General features: G+C 41.4%; 1 protein-coding gene and 1 pseudogene across 2 annotated transcripts in view; one reads left to right on the top strand and one right to left on the bottom strand.

The window, feature by feature from the left end:
* LOC147449022 (putative LRR receptor-like serine/threonine-protein kinase MEE39) overlaps nucleotides 1–11464 on the top strand; it is a 151993-nt gene extending 140529 nt beyond the window's left edge. The window contains exons 6-11 of one of the 2 annotated variants that reach the window (XM_086521394.1): nucleotides 8737–8808; nucleotides 8965–9033; nucleotides 9132–9200; nucleotides 9313–9384; nucleotides 9480–9560; nucleotides 11029–11464. In XM_086521394.1, coding sequence (XP_086377520.1) covers nucleotides 8737–8808; nucleotides 8965–9033; nucleotides 9132–9200; nucleotides 9313–9384; nucleotides 9480–9560; nucleotides 11029–11230 — 565 coding nt within the window. In that variant the 3' untranslated portion in view covers nucleotides 11231–11464. The remainder of the gene's footprint in view (nucleotides 1–8736; nucleotides 8809–8964; nucleotides 9034–9131; nucleotides 9201–9312; nucleotides 9385–9479; nucleotides 9561–11028) is intronic. The other variant, XM_086521393.1, reaches the window with a different exon arrangement.
* On the bottom strand, nucleotides 5089–6373 carry LOC147449023 (large ribosomal subunit protein uL4 pseudogene; annotated as a pseudogene).
* Nucleotides 11465–17304: the final 5840 nt, after the last annotated feature.

The raw sequence follows: 17304 nt of genomic DNA, 5'->3' as shown, positions 1-17304 counted from the left end.
AACCCCGGACTTATTAGCCACTCCCACCCTTCATACACCGCGCATCGGGTGCGCTCCCGTCTTCATGGCTCTGTCTTACAGGGCATAAAGCCATAAAGAATCCCAAATTACACATGGGTTCTCATGAAGAATCTGACAAAGATAACACCTCTCAGTGGGAAGGCAAAGAAAAGTTGAAGATCCGGCGCGGGAACTAAAGAAAAGAATGAATATTTGGGCAAAAAATAAATAAATCGTACAAGTTTACCAGAACGGAGTACAAATATCAACTGCGAATTGGCATATGTGTGAACAAATTGATTAAGTACTCCAGGGACCCGAGATTGGCGAAACACCTGAAGAATTACCCGATCGATAAGATTTACTCCAGATAGCGTGTGGCCATCGCGTCTCCTCTCAGGTAGGGAGGAAAACCGAAAAGACAGACGAGTGCAGAAAAGCGGAACCTGTACTCGCAGAAAGACATGGACAAGCACTCTTAAAAAGAAAAACTTCTACAGAGCCAATCAATATGACTTCCCCGAAGACAAGAGCAAGAAAACAAAAGAATTTAAAGAAGGTGGACAGTTGATTTGAATCCTTTTTTGGGTTTCGAGATGCTCGAACATGGTGGTCCACTCTTCTTCTGAGGACGGAAGCTCCAGTTAAATGGTTGAAATTCAAAGTACGAACGAGATATACGAACCGCTTGGAATCATCTTCGGATGACCAAGAAAGATTCTTTGGACGCTTATTGCGAGAGACTTTGTAACTCTTTTCTACCAACCTCTTCATTTATGAAGGTCTCTTTTAAGGAACAGATTGAGCGATTTTGATGCAGACTCTCCACAGAGATCCGAGACTACTGCCTGGAACAAAAGTCGAATGCTATTCAAGAATTGATGGGTCATGCGAAATGAGGTTTTGCGATACATTTGGGAAATTTGACTTACCCCACTGCTGATGAGATCTTGACTTAGAGAACCCAACAGACCTCTCACAATGAAAGTAGAAAGAGAAAGAGTTCCGAGGACAAAGAAAAGAAAGATACATGTCCCCAACTAGCTCTTCAAGAAAGAGCTATCTATCTATCTCAAAGAGGGGAAGTGTTTTAATTGCAGGGAATTTGGGCACATCTCCGCAAAGTGCCCCAAAAAGGCACAACAAGAACAGATTGAAGACAGGCCAGAGAGTTCTAAAGCAGCAGAGGAACATGGCAGAAAAGGCAGATGAAAGCAGAACTGGTACCACATTGCGTGGGGCCCGAACCGAATCAGATGAACGAAAGTACAAAACTTTGCCGCACTTAGGGCAAAGTGAAAGATCAGGAAGCCCTCATTTTCTTTGATGGAGGAGCCAAGGCCAACTTCTTTTCACTTGAACTGGCGGATCGACTTGGAATTACGGTCAACAGACTGAGGCCACATTGTATGAAGTTGCTTGGTATGCGAGAAGGTCAAGTTTCACAGGCATAAAGCACAGGGATTGTTACAGCCTTTACCCATTCCCACGCGCCCCTAGGAAAGTATTGCTATGGATTTCATTTTTGATCTCACAAAGACACAGAGTGGGCAAGATGGTATCTGGACTATTATTGACAGATTTAGCAAGCAAGCTCATTTCATTCCAGTGAAGAAAACAGTCAAGCCGGATCATTTAGCGAGACTATTCATTGCCCAGATATTCAGATTACAAGGCATGCCTGAGACAATAGTCTCTGAAAGAGATCCCCAATTCACGAGTTTGTTTTGGAAGGCTATTTGGGAGAACATTAGCACACGGTTACAGTTCTCATCATCTTTCCACTCGCAGACAAATAGGCAATCTGAGATTGCAAATTGAGTCGTAATGGATTTATTGACGTCTTAGATTTCTGATCAGAAGACTCAATGGGAAAAGTTTTTGCCCTTGGTGGAATTTGCCTACAATAACACGATCCACTCTTCGACAAGGAAGGCGCCATTTGAGATTTATTGAAGGTGCTACAAAGGTTCCACCCTTCCTTAGCACGAAAGATAAGATTTTTGAAGCCGACCAGTACACGAAGGACTTGGACACTGCTTTTGCCAAAGTCTGGGAGGCTTTAGAGAAATCTCAAGAAAACATAAGAAGGCAGCAGATCGACATTGTCACGATTTGAAATTAAAGGAGAACGATTGGGTGCTCTTACGTTTTGAGAAGGCACTCCTAAGAAAAACGAAAAGGAAAGGAGCGGATTTTGTTAGCATGAGATACTATGAACCTTTCCAGATAAAAGAAAAGATAAATGATGTCTCCTTTAGACTGAATCTGCCCAATACTTGGAAGATTCACAATGCTTTTCATGTGAGTCTATTGAAGCCTTTTAAAGGCGATGTGCTTGATTATGGGGAGCCAAATGAGCAACCTGAAGTGGTTGAAAGCGAGGAGATACTCGTTCAAGAGCAGATATTGGTACATAAAGATAGAAAGATTAAAGGTAAAGTGATTAGGCGGTTCTTGGTTAAATTGAAGAACTATCTTGCATTGGATGCGAAGTGGATGGAGGAGGAGGACCTAGCAGACACTCCTCAGATTTTGAAACTTTACCTTGAAGCATTCAGTTTAGCATAGTCTACTCCGATAGAACCCCGATTTCAGCATGGGTGAATCTAGTGCAGCGAGCTTGCAGAAGAGGGGAGTCACTCCGCTTCTTTGTCAACTGATTACCCCAATTTTTTATCTAGAGTCACTGATGTCCCTTCGGGTTTCAGGGATACTACTGGGCTGACAGTATTCTGCTGTATGACTTTATGAACTGGAATTCCCGAAAATGATACTGATTGATTTGTACTTGACTTGTTTGAGTGCAAGAACTGAAAGATGAAATGATTGCAGCATTTCGGTCTCATAAATCTCTATAGACATGATTGCAATAAGGATTAGTTAATTGGGCATCTGTGAGGTCTCGACTGGATCTAGATGCGGTTACTAAATACGTTGCCAATTAATCATGGTCTCAGATTTGGAATGAATTTGAATGTTATTTGTCATGTGATGTCAAGTAATGTCTTGTGATGTCCGGTGATGTGACTGTCGATTGGTACATATGCTAGATGTGTTGTGTCTAGTGCGTCGGTACTAACAGTTAGTGTCTCCTAAGATAGTTTATGGCCTCTGTCTGTTTTGCAGGCGTAATCGAGGGAGATTACAATTCTTTCAAGAGGGGGGTATGTCACAAACTGGTGATGTGGCTGGCCCCCGGACATACACTCACACACCTTGCTGCCTAAGATGCGCCGACATGCTGACGTGGCAGCCAACGGAAAACCCGCTGCCAAACGCGCTGACATGCTGACCTGGCAGGCTGTACGGATTGCAGTACGGACACTATGCCTTTTGCGCTGACAGGCCGTATGGAATTCCGAAAATTACGCTGGCCAGCTTTTGGGCACTATGCTTCAATTTTTGGGAAGCTTTTGGATTGAAGTTGCTTTTAAGTTTAGGCAGAGTTTGAGTGTGAACTTTGCACCAAGATTAAAATAAAAAGAAATACCGAAAGGGGCATGAGTCTTTGGGGCCAATACCTCTAGGCACAAAACTACACCGGGCCGTGTCGTCTTATGTGGATTGTTTTGAAGTGAATCACTGCTGTGTCGTGGTAGAATCTAGACTTGGGGTGTCCAAGTTTGTTACAAAAGAAGAAGAAGAAGAGGTTTTACCAACTTGCAAAGCCTTGCGAAGTGGCCTTATTTTTTTTAAAGAGAAGTTCAAACCAACCTATGGGACCCCCTCTGATGGCACCCAAGTGCCTAGAGATAAAGCAGGATCACACACACTCTATTGCGTAGTAGCTGATGACGTGGCAGGTCAGTATGGAAGACCTGAATTTGCACTAGACTGTTAATGTGGCAATCTGTACGGAATTTCCTGTTTCACGCTGACTGTGCTGACGTGGCAGCCTGTACGAATTTCCATGATTTGCGTTGGGAAACTTTTAGCGCCATTTTTGAGGATAGATGCTTTTGAGTTTGAAGCTTTTCATGTAACTGCTTTTTATAGACCAAGAGCCTTTAAATATGTGCCATGGACTTATTCTCTGATGGGCTTCAGTGTGGAGGTGTAGAATTTGAGTATAGATGCAAGCCATCTCCGGATTGTGATACACATATCCACCATTTTGTATCTGTTCTCTGAGATACACACCCACTTTTTGTATATGTACCTCTCGGGCTCTTGATACCCACCTTTTATAGCTCTAGCAGTGTTTCTGTTTTAGTTAGTTTCTTTCTTTCTTTTTATCTAGACCTTGTATCGGAGTCACCATGATGTAACTCTCTAATCTCATAGGTCAATATGGCCTTTAGAAGACATTAATATAACATTTCATATCTCTCTCTCTCTCTCTCTCTCTCTCTCTCTCTCTCTCTCTCTCTCTCTCTCTCTCTCTACTAGGCACCTTGTATTAGCTGGCACATCCATACAGTCCCAGTTTGTAGTAGTTGTATTTTGTTTCAGTTCTTTTTTATTCCGGACATGGTATCAGATTCACTATGTTGTAACAGCTTGGTCTCATAGGTCATTTTGGCCTTTTGAAGACGTTAATATATCATTTCATTTCATACCACAGCAGAGCTCGTCGCCTCACACCAGAGGCACACTGATCGACTGAGCGACTGAGCTGGGGAGATCCAGACGCCCACGATTGCGGAGAACTACACAGCATCGACGGAGGCTGCATCAGAGGATTCGGATCACTTTGGCTCGACATGCACGACGCCCGGTCAGACTACTGACCATGGAGGAGATTGATGAGATATGCCATCGACTGATGTTGGATCTCTTGTGATCTAGCTATCCCAGCTAGCTACTTAGTTCACACCTAGCAGTTTAGGATTCCATAGTATTTTATTTTGACATTTGTCATTTCATTTTTGTCATCTTGTTACTCTGACTTTGTATCAGATCCACCACATTGTAACTTTCTGGTCTCATAGGTCACTTTGGCCTTTTGAAGACATTAATATAACATTTCATTTCTCTCTCTCTCTCTCTCTCTCTCTCTCTCTCTCTCTCTCTCTCTCTCTCTCTCTCTCTCTCTCTCTTGTCTGCACTATAGATGGTCTCTGTCTCTCTCAGTGTCTCGCAAAGGAGTGAAGTTGGCGCTTTCTCTTTCTCTCTCTCTCTCTCTGCAGTCGGCGCAAAGGAGAGGGTGAACTAGGGGCAGAGTATAACTCTTTGTATAAAAAGAGTAGACATCGGCAAAAAAACATATGTAAATGAAGCTTCGTAAAAGGCTCCAGGAGTAACTTGAATATATTTCGCCAAAAAAGCACTTCGAATCTCAAGAAGCTCTTCAAAACTAGCATTGTTTCTGCCAGGGCAATTACTGAGACACACCCAGTGACCCAACCACTTTGACTTTGAGAAGCTCTCAAATTCTGTATAGGTAGTCACTGTCCACGAATCTTGTTTCTCCAGCTTTCTTAATCGCCTCCTTGTCAGCACCCTACACCTGAGCAGCAATAGCTTTCCTGATTTTCCCGATTGCAGCCAGCTTCTCTTGCCTTTGCCGTTTTCATCTCAGCAAGCAATTGCATTCTACGGGTAGTCTTAACATATGGATTCAGCTTCATAAGTGATCCTAGGTTCTTCAATAGATTCTTCTTCAGCTCCCATCTATTCACTTTCTTCTTCATGGGGCGGACAACACTCTGAATCTCATCCGAGCTGATCCGTGACATATCTGAGTTTTCCATCAAAGCTCTGGGTAATGCATAATTCTTGTCCAGATGATAAACAAGTCAAGGTGACCACCACGAGCAAGCTGCAATGGGTTGAGCCAATCCACAGAAGCAACTTCAACACCAGGAACATTTTTGAAAGCCTTGAGGAGCTTGGCACCCTCAATGCCATAGACAATAAGAGGGCCACGGCAAGAAACATACCTACTGTTCCTCATTTCACCCTTACTGCAATGGCTTTCAATAGAGCCATAAGAACAAGGGGCATTTCCGGGACCTGCTCAATTCGGTGACCACGTGCAAGAACGAGAGAAGGTATGGCAGATGCAGCAAAGGCTGATACAACTCGATACTCCTTTATTGATGTTGATCTTATGGTGCCACTTCCGCCAGTTCTTGGTAGGAGCCCAACATACACCTACCTCGACACATGTTTCCGAACGTTCCTTGCACAGCTCTGCGAGTTCCACCACCGGGAATATGTGGAATACGGGAGAGAGCTCACCCAGTACCCCACGACTCTACGGAGGTTTGATGATGCTCACAGCATAGGACTGGGGCTTGTTTTTCGCCATGTTGGCATGCACAAAGTGATAAGGCGGATGGGAGCTTTGAGCACATCAGGAAGAGTGGTGCTTTCAATAATGGCATCTCTGTCTGAAAATTGGAGTGATGAGAGGCCGGGCCGCCATTGCTGCTGCATAAAACCTGCAAGAGGAAGACGAGAAGCAAAACTGGGGACACCTTGGACCCAAGGAATAACAGGACTATGATGATCAGTCATACAATGGCCAAACTGTATGGGGCAATAATAGTTCATATGGAGAAACTGAGGGCCTATGGGCTCGTGCCAGGCAAAGTTCAGGTGGACCTTCTCCACCAACAACCACATCTTGGTTTTGCGCTGCCTCATTGATGGGCCAAAGGTGCAAAAGAAGAATCTTTATTGCTTCTTTGTGGACTTCGGCAGAGTGTTTGACACAGTCCGATGGGAGAGGCTCTTTCGGCGACTTCAGCATCCATGTTCTCTATGAGAGAATGACTGGGAGAGTTTGTTATCCAAGCTGCCTATCAGAGTCCATTGTTAGAACCATTGGTGTTAAGCAAGGATGCTCCCTCTCCCCAACCCTCTTTGGATTCTAAATCGACAAAATCTTCGACTACATCTTATGAGCGGGAGGGGCACGAGCTGATCTAGTAGGTACTCTTGTCCACATTATGCTATATGTTGATGACATTGTTCTGATTTCAGAGTCACCAGAGGGCTTACAGAACCATTTGAGCGCCTTGTGTACACACATAGGACTGACAGTGAACCTTGGGAAGACCAAGGTCATGATCTTCCAGGCCTCTAGGTCAGTCCATTGAGCAGCCACATTTATAGCAGCAGGAGGTCCAGTTGAAGTGGTCACCTCCTACGTCTATCTGGGAGTCACCTTCACTAGCAGACATGGCCTTCTCCATGGCACAAGCTGCCACTGATAGACTCACCCGAGGATATGCAACTTTGGCCATGTTAGAGCAGGGATGTCATCAAGAGCACTTTCAGGAGCCCTGCACGAAGGGGTGGCTCTTTGATACATTAATACCCCAAGCCCTGATGTACACAACAACAGTATGGGCACCCGGGTTGACAGATAGCCAGTGGCCACGGATCGAGAGACCACAGGTATATATGATCTCCCTCTTGTTTCAAGGCAAGCACACAGTGCCACAGTACATCATCTCCGGAGAGTGAGAGAGCTCCCGGTTGACAGACTCACACGGCGAGCATTTGACTCAGCCATATAGATAGAAGAGTCTGGATATATTAGTTTTCTTGCTCTCAAGACTTGCATACATGAAGGCAAGTCGCAGGCCCCATGCGCCATTGTTTACCGAGCTGAGCAGAGATTGCTCGCTACAAGCTATTGGAGAACTGTGTCTATCTTGGCCGTGGCTGAAAATATGTAAGCCATATTTATTTAATTTTTAGTTTTTTTTGGGGGGGAGAGAGATGCCTTTCTATTTAGGTCTACAAGCTGCAGGTGTACCTCAGGCACGAGCTGCTGGACGGCAACCAGGTAGTCCCAAGCTCCAATTGGCACGAGGGTCGCAAGGGCCCCACACTCTCTCTCGTGTTTTCTATTCGTCGTGAGCAACTCTCTCTCTCTCTCTCTCTCTCTCTCTCTCTCTCTCTCTCTCTCTCTCAGCCGGAGAGGTGCTGACATGGAAAGGAGGGGAGGTGGGGGTAGTATCTTTTACATAATGGTGTAAATCTCTATCTTATTCATGATCAAATTTTCATCATTGTCTTTGCAGGTTTCTCTCTTTAATGAGTGAGTATTACCTCATTGAACCAATGAAAAGTCTCCTTTCCATGATTCAATTTTGTCTTTGTACTGAGTATTTCGTGTGTGCTCCAACCAATAAAAAAATTGTGCATTTTGTAAAGATAACTTCTCTTTTTTCATTAGCAAAAATAGAAGGCATCGCTAAGGCCTCACCCTTTGGGGCAACCCAAAACCTTTTGAGAAAAATCCCACTTTAGAACATTCATTTGAAGGCTTGTTGCGTTATTGCAATGAAAATGGACCTAATGTGGCCATGTTTTATGATAAGCCACTATAGGAGAACAATACATCACTGGTAAGGAGAGTACAAGAGAACCATCCATTAGCCAATAAGGGGAGTCCAATTGAACATTCTTTGGGTACAATTTAACATGACATCCTTCAAATTATTTGCATGAATTCTACGGAACAAGCTTATATAGTGGAAAAAGATAATGCTCATTTGTATCCTCAAGAAAAGAGAAGCTTTACCTCACATACAAAAATTAACCGTTGAAATGACTTTTCTCTTCCCTATTCAGGGATAAACAAGAGTTTCTTTTGTTGATGGGTTTCCTTCTTGGGGGGGGGGGGGGGGGGGGGTGGCGGGGATGTTGCGGCAGATTGCTTCAAGCTATGTTTCATATTCATCAGTGTGAATGCATTCTCTTTTCTTTAAGCTCATTATACTTACAGGTGGAGGACTAATCTGATGAGCTTATCATAGTGTTTGTGAGTTTCAGATACTTATCCAGATTTGCTATTGAGAGTGTGATATACAGTCAATTCGACAACTTACTAGCCCTCACTGAAATGTAGGTAAAATGATCACACTGATCTTATAGAATGGAGTCTCTCTCTCTCTCTCTCTCTCTCTCTCTCTCTCTCTCTCTCAGAGAGAAGTCAATGGGAAACTGTAGAAACTAATCAAGTCAAAATACATTGACTAATTCTTCTGCTGGCTGTTTCAGCCATCTTGATGGAAACAATCTAAGAGGAATGATCCCTGAATTCAACTCGCTAAGCGATTTAATAGTCCTGTAGGGTTGCCCTTCTTTCTGCTTTTCATTTGAATCCAAATAGCAGAGCAGAGAAGCCTTGATTTGAATGTAATCTTTGTATCTTTTTTTGTTTATAGTGATCTTAGCAAGAATCGGCTGACAGGATCGATTCCAGAGTTTTCCTCATTGGAGAAACTAAAAATTTTGTAAGCTCTCCATGTTTATGTGTGTAGATGCAAAAGCTACCTTTGGTTTTTTTGTCTGTTTGTGAAGCCTCTTTATTCAAACTGGTATGCTATCTGCTTTGCAAATGTTTAGGAACCTTGAAAACAATAGCCTTTCGGGTAGGATTCCTGCCGCATTAAGCATTCTTCCAGGCTTGAAAGAGTTGTAAGTTTCTCTTAATGCTGAAGCACCTTGGTATGCAATGATTTTTTTGAAAAAGAATAACCTCTTTTCCTTCTAATCTGTCTCTCAACTTCCAGGTATTTGGCAAACAATCAACTTGAAGGAGAAATTCCACCATCTCTTTTGTCGAAGCTGAAGGCTGGCACTCTAAACTTCACGTATGTTATCTTGCTTGGATATCTGAGTTTTGTAGAGAAGTGTGTTTTTTTGAGTCTTTCTTCCTGGCCCATATTTTCTTACATTATGATCAGTCGAGTAACCAAAGGAAAGTAATGCAAAATCAAACAGATCAATAATGAGTGATGAAAATGGGACCTATTCCCATCTACAAAACGCAGTTTTTATCATCAAACCACAGATGAGTGAACTTGGTGTCAATCCTTGGCCTCAGAATCTTGCAAACTTAAGAGTATTTTATATATGAAGTTGAACCGTATACAGTTCTATGTATGTGAAAATATGAGGTGCCCATCAAAAAATACACCAAAGTGCACCTTTCCAAGAAGCACCGTATCTTGGAAAGTTGCATTTTCGTATAGTGTATTTACCTCTGCACAAAATACACTAAAAATACCCAAGGGGGCTAGCTTAGTTGGAAGAGGGTTGGACTTGCATCACCAAAGTGGTGGGTTCAACCCCCACTAAGCGCCCTTAGCTGTATCTCAAGGCAAATGATGGTCTCGGGTGCCCAGCGTGATGCGCAGTGTTGATGGAATAAAAGTAGTTGACTTGTCAGCACTTTAAGAAAAAAAAAAAAGGGCTCTAAAAGTCTAACTTTCGAAGATTTTATGGTGTATCTTAGAAAGTTGCATTTTAGTGTACTTTTTGAAGAGGTAAATACATTAAAATGGCAGAAAAATCTTAAAAGGTTGGAAAGTTGCATTTTAGTATATCTTTTTAAGGGCACCCCACATTTTCACCTGTAAAAATTAGGCAAAATACCCCACAACGAATAAAATACCCGACAAAAAGCAACCAGCAGCCTCTCTATATTTATCCATCCACCGCCAGGCGACTACTGTGCTGTAGAGTAGGTTCCCAAAGTTGCACCCTGTATAATAGTTAACTAGGTTTAATGGCTAATGCATAAGCGAAACTTGTGGTTTGTTTATAAGATTTTGTGTTCATTTTTGTTTGCAAGCATTTGAATCTTGTCACTATATTCATGTCTTAATTTCATCACTTTACTACCCTCTCATAGGGAGCCTCTTTTGCTTGTGATCATCCAGCATTTCCTTTTGGTCATTGGTTTCATACCATTAAGTATGCCGTAGCATTGGGTGTGCATAAAGGTTTGTTATTGAGAAGATTTAACGCTTACATTTTGAGTAGAACAACTATGCCGAGGAAAACATCGATGATTGCAACCATGCACTTAAAACAATATTTGTAGATTATTGAAGCTTTGTTTGACAAGGAGAACTAATAAGACTTCATATTGTTTTGAGGGTAAATGTTTGAAGAATCATGAGCCTCGGACATTAATTGAAAAATACATCCTTCTTTTTAAAAATCACTCAAGTCATGGAATCTTATTGAAATTTGTTTCCAAATTATTCCTATCAATTTCATTTGGTTATTGGCTTATTTTTTGTTTCTTATTTAATTGAGATCTCATGTATGCAGTTATGGAGGAAATCCAAAACTTACATGTAATGGTGAATCTTGTGATTTGTTAATGGTTGCTCCATCACCTCCAACTCCAAGTGGTAGTCCCCCTTCACCTTCGAGTGTAGTACCAACACCAAGTTACGCAACGAGAAAGACAGCATCTACATTATCAATTTTTCTAATTTTGATTCTTTTTTTCAAAATGCAAGCAATTTAGGGTTATATCACAAAATCCAATCTAAAGTTCCACACATGATCGAGAAAAGTGGAACTATTCTTTACACACAAGCACATTCCAATAAAACATTCATTTGTGGCGACTTTGTATCGCTACAATAATGATCTTAACAAAGATTTTTCATCATTCTTGTGTGGATTTGTATTCCTAGAAGTCTATGAGGTATGATTAAAATGTTGAGCAACTTATTGCAGGACTACAATAATGATCTTAACAAAGATTTTTCATCATTCTTGTGTGGATTTGTATTCCGAGAAGTCTATGAGGTATGATTAAAATGTTGAGCAACTTATTGCAGGATTACTTTGAATGTTAAGAGTATTACTACATTTTCAAACTTGAACAATTATTAAAATGGAAGCCTACACAAGCAAGCAAATTGTGATCATTTGCAAGAGCAAGGTTGCTATGTTACATATTCCATAAAAGCATACCAAGTCAATAAAATTGGAGTATTTAGGATTATGTTTCAAGAATTCATATCGTCAATTTGAGTTTATATTGTGTTTTCCTTACCATAAAAAAAGGAACTGCGAAAACTGAAGCAATAGTCCTCAAGTATTGTAAAGCATTTGTTGCCAATCGCCTATTATGATACATCTTGAAACTTGGGAATTCAGCAACCATTTCATTGCAAGTTTGTTTCTTTTATAGACTTTGAGCATGCAAAATTAGAAAGCTCACCCATGGCAATATGGATAATCCCTATTACCTTCCATTGGCAAGTTATTACAAGATACAAGGTGCAACAATTGAGATTGTGCAAACACATTTCAAAACGTGCATTAATGGGCATATGAACCAATGCAAGGAGCATGCCGAAAGAATCAAGTAATCCTTGGTAAGGTGTTGATAGTTGTGCATACATTCTATAAAGAGAAATGCTTCTTCAAGCGTGTCATTTAGAACCATGAGTAGTGACCAGTGCAAACACTAGGGTTTAGTGTAGGTTCAAATTGCAAATTCCGGCTAGATTGCTTGGCTAGAAGAAAACTAGTTTTAGTGTAAGTACCGATAAAGACTTCAAACTATGACCCAAATATCGGAAGAGTTTTTTAGGTGCCTTTATTTTCTTCGGCTAGGAACAATGTTTTTAGCAAGCCCTAGTTGTGGCTTGAGGGGTGATTTGGAAAAAAAATTCCCACAAATTTGAGTGGTATCTTGGTAATTTTTCCTCGAATGTACTTCAACCTTTTAGGAAAAAGACAAGGATCTTATGGAAAGTAGTCAAGGAGTTATTATAGGATGACTTTACAGATGAAAGGACAGGTTTTGCAACTCCTCTTGCTACTTGTAGGCATGCTGGTAGAAGGTTGAGCTTGCCTCAAGGTCATGTCCTTTCATCTCATAAGATAAGATTGAGATGAGAATAAGAGACCTTCTGCTTATTCTTTGGGTAGAAAAGGCCTTGAAGCCAAGAGAGTATTGTGGTGGCATGTTTGTGCAATGGGATGAAACTTGTGAGGGGAGGAAAAGGCGACGTCACAAAGAGTGCTTCCAAAGAATGTCACCTGCCTATAACATGTCCCTTGGTCGCTTGGTATCCTTAATCCTTTTGGCACCATTATTTACTTGGTGAGACAAAGGTTGTTTTTATGGCTCTTTGAGCCCACAAGCAGTCACATGGAGTTAATTTTAAAAAAAAAGGTAAAAACATAATTATTAGCAGCGCCAACAAAAGCAGCGCAGTGTGCAGAGGTTGGACGGAGAACAGACGCCTTGCCCTTGATTGCAATGATGCAAGTGTGCTATTCATAGAGGCTTATGTCGATCTTCCCTTCTCCACTTGGAGAATGATGAATTCTAGTATCAGCCCTTCTTCAAGAACATGGCTCCTCATGCAGATGTCGTCAATGGAGCGGTCCAGACCTCCCTCTTCTCTCTGTGCAAGTACTCTTCCCTGGGATTCTATGGTTGAATTTTATTTGTGATCAGTGTAGATAGAGGATATGAGTTGATTAGATTAAAAAATAGCACAAAAACTACACTTAGTAAATGGTTGGAGTGGCCAAGATGCTCTTCTATGTAGGCATCTATCATGCATCTTGGCTTGCTTTGGGTTCGGATATTTCACTAGGGTATTTTCGCCCTTCATCTCCTTGACTCGGCAGGAGGTTGCCTTCGCCAGGGTTCTCTTTCCCTTCAGCTATGAAAAGTGGTGTGATGAAAAGTATGCTCTAAAATATGAAAAGTAAAACTCTACACCGTTTATGACGTACAATATAAAAGTACCTCTATTTCTCTTTAAGCTTAATCAATATCCTATATATGTTGTATTTTCCTTGACTCTTGTTTTGTGTCTGCTAATAGAGAGGACATATATTCATAAGAGTGGACGTTTCGACTGCACAAGCACAACTCTAGCTCGACAACATTGCAAGGTCCGTTATCTGTGTCCAATTTTTTGTGTCTATATGTTTACTTGGTGCAACACATAAATGCTACGGGGTAGGGTGTGGCTTTTGTTTCTTATAATTTTTGGAGAGACCACAATACCAACTCTCCACCATAGTTTTGTATGGAACTTCTGCATGACGTGAACTATATATTTAGCATCTTCACTTTGTTTCTAGCTGCAAAGCAAAATGTTTAACTATTCACATTGCTTTTATGTTGCTTGATTCAAACTTTGTCCTCCGGCTCGCAAAATTGGACAACACCCATACACGATTACCAACTCGGTAGTGCATTTCAATTTTTAGTGTGTTGATGCTTTCTATCTTTTTTGAGTTTGTTAATGCTTCCTTAAGTTTAGTTTAGCCACATGTTTTCCTCGCTAGTGCATGCTCAATTTCGTTTCTTATAATTTTTGGAGAGACCACAGTACCAACTCTCCCCCATAGTTTTGTATGGAACTTCTGCATGACGTGAACTATATATTTAGCATCTTCACTTTGTTTCTAGCTGCAAAGCAAAATGTTTAACTATTCACATTGCTTTTATGTTGCTTGATTCAAACTTTGTCCTCCGGCTCGCAAAATTGGACAACACCCATACACGATTACCAACTCGGCAGTGCATTTCAATTTTTAGTGTGTTGATGCTTTCTATCTTTTTTGAGTTTGTTAATGCTTCCTTAAGTTTAGTTTAGCCACATGTTTTCCTCGCTAGTGCATGCTCAATTTCGTTTCTTATAATTTTTGGAGAGACCACAGTACCAACTCTCCCCCATAGTTTTGTATGGAACTTCTGCATGACGTGAACTATATATTTAGCATCTTCACTTTGTTTCTAGATGCAAAGCAAAATGTTTAACTATTCACATTGCTTTTATGTTGCTTGATTCAAACATTGTCCTCCGGCTCGCAAAATTGGACAACACCCATACACGATTACCAACTCGGTAGTGCATTTCAATTTTTAGTGTGTTGATGCTTTCTATCTTTTTTGAGTTTGTTAATGCTTCCTTAAGTTTAGTTTAGCCACATGTTTTCCTCACTAGTGCATGCTCAATTTCGATCATTGCATCTATATATCAAATAGACACACTTCTTCTCTCACAATTCTGCAATTCAAGTTATGCATTACATTACACAATGCACTCTGCACATGTTTATTTTATTCCTAGGTGGTTGATATGAATCTACGTTCGTCCTTGTTTAGCAATGTATCTTATATTGCAATCGAACTTTCTCCTTTGCATAACCATTCTATAGCACAAGGGCGCCCTTTGTCTTAGCGTTTTCCTCTTCAAATATGTTTTGCACTAGGTTGTGTGATTGACAGCCAATTCTCCTTGCTCTTGCACATTGCGACAACACGTCTCTCTCTCTCTCTCTCTCTCTCTCTCTCTCTCTCTCTCTCTCTCTCTCTCTCTCTCTCTCTCTCTCTCTCTCAGGTTCTATGAGAAATAAGAGAAATTGACTAGGCTTAATTTGGAGTGTCACAAATTGCTGATGTGTCAAGCCACTCAAGAACGGAGCCAACCTTCAGATCCGGGCCGAGGGGTCTAAACCCTAAAAAGAAGCAACAGAAGAAGTAAAAGTTCAACTTCTAGGATCCCGTTTGATGGAACCTAGAGGACACAAATGCATTAAAATAAAGATGGACCCACACACACATAAAAAGAATAGCGTAAAGAATTGATGATGTGGAAACTAGTACAGATCTCTAGATTTTGCATTGATTGATGACGTGGCAACTTGTACAATTTTTTTCGTTTTGGGTTGGCTTGCTGACATGGCAGCCTATACGGATTTTCGTGATTTACATTGGCACCTTTTGTGTAGAGGGCTGATTCTCTGGCACGCTTCGGTGAGAAGGTACAAAGCGCAAGTACCGGCATTATACTGAGTTCAAGTAATATAAAGAAATATTGAAACGGGCACCAAGGTTTGGAGCCCGTACTCTCCGGGGTGGAATTTCTCCACTGCGTGTCACGCAGGCTCTCTCTCTCTCTTTCAGTTTAGTTGTTATTAAAGTGCTAAAAGTCTCTTCACTTTGTTCTTTTCTATTGGCACGTGGTGCCCGTCTCATGACACTGGTATCAGAGCTTCAGGCGTGTGCTTTTCTGAAAGCATACCGGTCCCACCAAAGAGTAGACATAGCAAACCAGCGCTTCCAAAGTCTATTGGAATTGAATTTGAAGAATCTTCATGTCCCAACCCCAGACATATGAGTCACTCTCACCCTTACTTCATCATGCATCGGACGTGCTCCCATTTTCATCGCTCGTGTCTTAGAGGGCATAATCCATAAAGATCACTTGCAGAGAAGGATCAAAACTGTTATTTTCGAGTTGCCGTTTTTCTCAGAGGCAATGTCATGCAATGGTGGATTCCTATAGCTACCAAGACTCGTGCTCCAAGGACTTGGCAAGATTTCAAGAAAATTTTTGACCAAAGTTATATGGTTTCTGACATCTTCCTTCGGAGTGCAACTTTTGGCAGAGTGGGGTATCTTGAAATTATTGCCACGAAAACCCTAGCAGATTACGACTTCAATTTTTTGGACATCTCTCACCATGTGTCTCTTCTCAAGCTGATAACCTTGGAGGTCAAGAGTGATTGCTATGTCTTGAGACTACCATTGCCATCAAAGGAACATTGTATGTCCAAGAGTTGATGGACCATGTTGTGGTCGACTTCGACCTTATGGAAGGAATCTAACCCTAATTTTTGGTGCAGGTTTCAAGATGTCAGTTGACTATTCGAGCTCGACTAATGTCGAGATTGATTTTTAAGTTTGAATTTTGTTTGAGAATCTGTTTGAGAACTTGTTTGGTGATCCTATGTGGAATTTGTTTGAAATGGATGATATCTATTTTGAACCTGTCTTGGTGCCGATTTGAAAGGACTATTTGATTGTGGTTTGAATACTGGTTTCCATGCTTGGTGATTTACTCCCGAGTGGAGTAGTGAGAAATGGTGTTTGAGAATGCTTGCACATACTCATGGCCCAGATTCTTGTGGTTATTTGCGGGGGGAGTATTGAATGCTTGAAAAATATATTGTTGTTGTTACTCTCGGCCCAGACCTGGATGGTTATGTGAGAGGAGTATTAAGAAGTCTGGGCATTGGTTACTCTCAGCACCTTCAAACGATGCAGGCTGCAGTCTGGGGGGTGTTTGGTTGTAAAAGGCCTCTATATCTCATGGCTCAGACCTTTTTTTGGTTTTGTAAGAGGAGTGATGAGAGAGTCGTTGAATATCTCTCGACCCAAACCTTGTTAAGTTATGCGGGAGGAGTATCCATCGGTAGCTTTATGTTTCTAAATCTTGTAACATGCATATGTGAATTTGTGTTGCATTGTGATGTGCCACCCACTGAATATTCTTTATTGGATGAGATACTTTTGGGAAGTCAACAACTCAAGATATCAAGATTCTTGATATGGAATGAGACTCCTTATTGGATGAGATTCTTTTTGGGAAGCCAACGACCCAAAAAACTGATTGTCCCTCTGAATGACCCTCAAAACTTTTTATGCTAACTTCAGTTGTTTTGCAAATATGTTGTAATTGCGGCCAATTACTTTCTTTCAAGAAGGGGGGATGTCACAAATTGTTGATGTGTCAAGCCACTGAAGGACGGAGCCAACCTTCAGATCCTGAT

Source organism: Adiantum capillus-veneris, chromosome 10 (assembly GCF_014529385.1).
Source record: "Adiantum capillus-veneris isolate H3 chromosome 10, ASM1452938v2, whole genome shotgun sequence".
Taxonomy (NCBI): domain Eukaryota; kingdom Viridiplantae; phylum Streptophyta; class Polypodiopsida; order Polypodiales; family Pteridaceae; genus Adiantum; species Adiantum capillus-veneris.
Note: the sequence above shows the minus strand (reverse complement) of the source record. Positions and strands in the feature narration are given on the sequence as shown.